The sequence below is a fragment of the Scyliorhinus torazame genome, chromosome 18 (assembly GCF_047496885.1).
Source record: "Scyliorhinus torazame isolate Kashiwa2021f chromosome 18, sScyTor2.1, whole genome shotgun sequence".
Lineage (NCBI taxonomy): Eukaryota > Metazoa > Chordata > Chondrichthyes > Carcharhiniformes > Scyliorhinidae > Scyliorhinus > Scyliorhinus torazame.
This window is the reverse complement of record NC_092724.1, coordinates 131,823,936-131,829,935: the sequence shown is the minus strand read 5'-3', so window position 1 is coordinate 131,829,935 and position 6,000 is coordinate 131,823,936. Positions and strand designations below refer to the sequence as shown.

The following is a 6,000-nucleotide window of genomic DNA, read 5'->3' as shown; positions in this document are numbered from 1 at the left end:
TGAAGATTGAGTTTCACTCTTGGTTAAGTCAATGTTGACCAATTTAGTGCCCCATGGATCTTGTCCTTATTTCCTCTAAAATTATAGACATTGCTTTAACACCATGCATATTCCGTACATTGACACGCACAGAACTGCATTTCATGGGTTCAATGGGCACCTAAGGGTTATTCCTGGCAGTTGGCGTGAATGTGTTCATTCAAGACTGGAAGTGTACTGCCCACCACTTTGGATTGGATTGCTCAGTCAGTGTCTGGGATGCATGCCTGAAACTGATGTTTGGCCCACTCACTGTACATGGCCTTTTGAGAAATTGGTCTGTGAGTGACAGCGCCTCGCACCATGCATGGGGGGTTTTGGAAGGGGGTGGGGGTTCAACCTTTACAGGTGCAGCCAAACTAATAAAGGACTTGTTCGAAGTTTCTATTCAAAGGTGTCAATGGTGGGCTGTTTCCTGTCCCTCCCTCCTGATTGCTGCTTCTCTCCAGAGTCGCTGGCCTCATGTCTGAAGTAGTTAATCTGCACCAGCTAGCTGCCTGACTGATGGAACTGCTCTGGGGTTGGGACTGGTGCCAGCAGTTTGCCGGGATGGAAATAATGAGGCCGGAGGATCAATTTGCCATGGTCTTGTGCTGACCTCATTAGAGTCTGTGTAGCGTGTGCAGCCCAGGGAGTGAGTCCAGATTCATGTGCAAACCATTCCTCTCAAGAGGCTAACCCTCGACACAGGTATGTGGATCATGGTATGTGTTCAGACAGTGTCCGTTCATTGCATTACAGCCAACACCTTCCATTGGTGCTGCCTGCTGTTTTAAATGAATAATGTTCATGAGCTGCACGCAACAGAAGGGGGTCAGATGATATGGCGAGTGGCTAATGCTACTTAAAGACACCGCTTACAGAGGAGGCGCACCTTGTTGCTGCAGCAAGTGTGTGTATTTGGAGCTTTCCTATAGTTTGCTAAAGTTTAAGTGGAGATGATGTAGAAGACCTTTTCTGTGCATTTAAAATCTTGATGCTGAACCAAGTAGCTTCCAGGGATGTCTGCCCTGATAGAGCTTTTTCTGGGAACTGAGTATGATTGGGAGAATGAAGACAGTGAATCTTGCCTATGAACTTTGAGCAAGCACTCTCTCTGATGTTGAGGTAAGAGAATTGTTCTCTAAAGATCCTTCTGCCGTGAACCCCTCTTGCCTCTTCCTCACCTGTCTCTTCGAGCATCCCTGTCTGGCCTGTCTTCGTTCTCCCTGTCGGGGCAGACATCCCTGGAAGTAACTTGGTTCAGGACTAAAGACTTTAAATGAGCAGAAAAGTGTTTCAGCCTCCACTTAAACTTTAGCAAACTAGAGGAAAGTTCCAAAAACTATTGCACCATCAGCCAGAATAAATGGTACAGCAACTAACCTGAGTGTAGTTCACGTTTCTTCTAAATACCACTGGCGGGGGGAGTTCTTCATTCCACTTAATGACTTGTTCAGCGGTGCAAGGTTAATGCAGGGTATTTGGCTGCTGTGTGCAGTTCGAACGGAGCAGCCGAGGTGTCAGATCAGTGATTCTCACTGATTGATGTCATAATCTGCATGTTTTGCACGCTGCTTGCAGTCGCCAGATGCATGCGCACAAAGACTTGGCTAAAAGTGATGTCCTGTGTGTTTTCTGTCAGAAGTCTGTTCATGCAACTCGGACTCTTATTCTGGAACATTTAGGATGCTGTGCAGCCGGAAAAAGTGAGTGCCGCAGTGACCAATGCAGCCCCCGACAGTGTTTTAATTGCACCCTTTGCACAATGATGCTTGAGCCGATCGGCATCGAATCTTCAAACGGTGATTTCATGTTTGAATAATTTCCAAATGCGCAAGTTACTGCAGATGAGGACGGGGGGACTTTCCAGAGACACATGGCTGCATAACCAGCTTTTCAGTTCAGAAATTTGGGGGCTTTGAAATTTTATTCCGTAAGTTTGTGTCGTAGATTTAGAAAGTCCAACACTTACCCCTGACTGGACCGTTACGTTTGCGCCAATTCCATGGGCTTCTGTTCATTTATTGAACCTTAACAGGGAAAACACCTGCCTATTTGGAAAAGTTTGTTGCATTTCGCTGTCTCTTATAGTCTGAGGCCATGTGATTTGGGCAAATTGGTCACTGAGAGTGAGCACAGTCTTTGGTGATAATTCATTCCAGTTTGTGGCTGCCAATGACTGGAATGAGATGGAACTAATGCTGAAGCTGAACTATTACCGTGGAGTTAAGGCTCTGTTGACAGATACTCGTCCTTGCGAAACTGTCGATTCTCTTTCCCTGCTAATAAGTATTTGATTGTGTTTAAGTGTTTAACTGAATTGTATTCTTGTGTATTTTCTGTTGCTGCACCGTTAGATCTTGGCCAGGTCGTTATAGTAAATGAGAATTGGTTCTCAATTGACTTATCTGGCGAAATAAAGGTTACATTTTTAAAAAAAGGTTGATCAGAGAATTTGGATTTTGCAGATGATTTATAGGATTTTATTTGCCAATGTGCTCCTCTTCCAGCAACTTCAAACGTACCATTACTAATCCTTCACAATGAGTTGAATCGATTCAAATGTTGAAAAAAGGTGCTTCCATTCCCACCCATTGTGCGTTATCTCAATGGTATTCAGTGATGAGTTATACTTGAAAATCATTAGCACTCATTGTTTAGGTAACATTGCAGATGTCAGCCTTTTCTCAAAATTCAAAGAAATGAAAAAGGAAATACTGTAGATGGTAAGCTCTTCTTCCTTCCCGAGAGGGAAAAGTTCATAAGTGTCTATTGTTCCAAAGATTAATTACCGTATCATCTCAATAATTCTATTATGAGTATTTCTACTTCTACAAAGTTAATGATCTTTTCAAGTTCATTGAGAAAAGAAGCAATTAATAAACTTTGAATAGACTGCAGGAATGGAGAATTGGAGGATGTCTGGACACCAATGCACCTCTGTATTTCCTAGTCTTACACTTTGATCACAGCTGCTTTTAGAATGAAGCATACCATCCCTAATTAGTTTTACCATAATGCTTTAATGGCTCATTGCTACTAACATCTGATCACATGCTGTATGACAACCATCATAATTTTCCAGAAGAGATTCTTTGATTTACTACTTTTGCAATCTCTGTTCTTTCAAGATGTTTTCTCATATCACTGGAGACTCTGCTCCATAACCTGGAACTGATGGGCACTGAATATGCAGCCATCGTTGGGATTCTTATTTGAACTCCATCTGTAACTCCCAATGACTCTTGTCCCTTCCTCTGTTCCTCTGTCTCAACCTGCATACCTTTTGTTGCACAGAACTAATCTTGGGGGGGGGGGGAGAGAAAGAGTAATCTTTTCCCCCCCTGTTCGTTTGAACAGTAGTTCCCCTCCATTTTCAAGTTATATGTGTAACAGCTAAATGTTGTCAAGCATAATTATCAATGTGCAGTGGTTATGTCACCGGTCTAGTAATCCAGTGGGTCAGGCTAACGTTCTGGGTTCAAATCCTACCATGGCAGCTGATGGAATTTAAGTTTAAAGGAATAGACAGAGTAGATGCTGGTAAAGATGTTTCCCTTGGTTCTGGAGTCTAGAATCAAGGGGCACAATTTCAAAATAAATGGGATGCCACTTAGAACAGCAATTGCGGAGAGATTTCTTTACACAGAGGGTTGTGAATCTTTGGAATTCTCTATCCCAGAGGGATGTGGAAGATCAATCATCGTGTATGTTTAAAGCAGAGATTGAAAGATTTCCGATTAACAGTAACATCAAAGGTTATGGGGACGGTGAGTGTAAAAGGCATTGAAGTGTCCAATCAGCCACGATCGAATTAAACGGCAGAGCAGGCTTGATGGGCTGAAAGGCCTGCTCCTGTTCCCAAATTCAATTCAAAAGCTAGTCTCAGTAATGGTGGCCATGACAGCTATCATAGATTGTTGTAAACACCCATCTGGTTCACTAATGTCCTTTTCGGGAAGGAAATCTGCCATCGTTACCTGCTCTGGGCCACCTGTGACTCCAGACCCACGGCAATGTGGATGACTTAATTGTCCTCTGAAGTGGTGCGGCAAGCCACTTAATTAGGGATGGGCAACAAATGCTGGCCTTGCCAGTGACAACCACATCCTATTAAAAAATGTTCTATAGTGATCTGTTACAACTTTGATGGATTTTTTTTTTAAGCCTTGCGTTTTGCCAGAAGTATATTGCTATTGGATTACGCCTTAAAAAAAATATTCAGAACAATAATTTTTTTGTTGAAGAAAGAAACAATCTTTATTAAGGATATTGTTAATTGAATCACATTAGAAGCTTACAGAATGACAGAAAAAGGAAGGCAGAGGTCTAAAACTACAGCTCTCTAATCAGCAGGTTTCTACCAGAGCAGCAGCAGAGAGCAAGAAATTAGGAACCAACAGCATATAGACAGTTAAAAGCACATGAGGTACTAACAGGATATTAAACAACATGCAGTTCCAGGACTGAGAGAGCACCGAGGAGACAAGGGCTGAGCAAAATAGTCTTTAATATTGAGATGGAATTACAGACTGTGTGGCTTGGAAGAGTGATGGTTTTGTGGAGTGAGGTGTCTGGATAGCTAAAGGCCAGGCAAAGCTAGGGATACTTAGGCCAAGAGGGCATTAGAGATTCAAATATTGAGACGTGAAGGTCCCGAGGACTGAAACTAGGACATCACTAACTCAGCCGCATAATAACATTCCCTAGGCCAAGGCAGCATCATAACATCAAGGGTTGATCAATGGGGCAGTTCTGCAGTTCAAAAGGAGACCACAGAGTGTAGGCCTAGGTAGAGGGAGTGGATGGGGAGAAACAAGGGCCTCTTGAGTCCTGAAACGTCAGGCTGTTTCAAAACCTTTTACAACACAACCTGTTTCCATTCTAGGACACTGAAAGTCCTAAAAAGATAAGTTTATTTGTTTTTGAAATGTTTACAGGTATTATTTTGCTCAATTTCTTTTGTTGAGAGCTGTCAATTCTTCTCGCTCCGATTGAAAACAACAAGAATGATTCAATGCATAACAAAAATGCACTTAACTGGGCAATAACACTGTTACTGCCCCAGAGACATTCCCATTAGTTTCAATGGGAGGAAAGGTCAGGCTGTGTTATAATCTATTGCACAAGGGTGGCAGCTAAAGGGCTATATACAAGTGGAGTTATAAAAAGGAGGAGTTTGAGCGTACACATGGTATACAACGTACAATTCTTTTCCATATGGCAGTACTTGCGTACGTTCCACATCTCGTTTGCTGTAGGTGTGGCACAAGGTTCTGTATTCCCAGAATCCGTGGATTTCAGCTTCTGAGCCCTTCATTTAGTACAGTGCACCTGTGTCATGCCAGAGTCACTAGAATATAAGATGAAGGAAAGAACTTGCACAGTTTGGCTTGGAGATAATTCTGATAAATGTATTAGTCAACAGATCTTTATTAGAATGAAATCGCAATCTATCCTCAAAGTAGCATGAATGCATCAATAAGTCATCTTTGTGCGTCTATACACCAATGCTTCAAGCTTGATGTACATGGACTTCCCCCCCCCCCCCCATATACATTTTCTTAAACCACACAAGGGACAGCAAAATATGGAGCAGAGGGATTTTTTTTCTTCTTTGCACCCAGTGAACTCGATGAACAGTATGACTAGGCTCAAGTCTGCTGCAGAGGAGCAATCCACCTATATTTCACATTTGGTGCATCTCAACCCAAGTCACGACATCCTTTCTGAGAGAGATTGCTAAACTAATTGTGCTCTTCTTGCGTTATAGTAATCGGAAGCTATTTTGAAATTAATCAGACTCACTGATGTTTGTCTTCCAAACAATTATATCTGACCAGAATTTCCATTAGATCGTAAAGGCAACTCACTATACCAGCCAACCACCATCAGACAAAGGAATGTCTTTAGTTCCCCCCCTCCCCTCTGCCTGGGATATATTTGAACCCTCGTCCCACACATAAACAGACATTATTT

The 6,000-nt window shown here is 42.5% G+C and overlaps 1 protein-coding gene across 24 annotated transcripts in view; it reads right to left on the bottom strand.

Moving 5' to 3' along the window:
* Positions 1-4,254: 4,254 nt before the first annotated feature.
* rbfox3a (RNA binding fox-1 homolog 3a) overlaps positions 4,255-6,000 on the bottom strand; it is a 1,900,245-nt gene continuing 1,898,499 nt past the window's right edge. For all 24 annotated transcript variants that reach the window (XR_011936209.1, XR_011936210.1, XR_011936211.1 and 21 more), the window contains one exon: positions 4,255-5,374. Coding sequence is in view for 15 of the 24 variants with exons in the window: in XM_072483360.1 (XP_072339461.1) it covers positions 5,338-5,374 (37 nt within the window). In the remaining 9 variants the exon portion in view is untranslated. The remainder of the gene's footprint in view (positions 5,375-6,000) is intronic.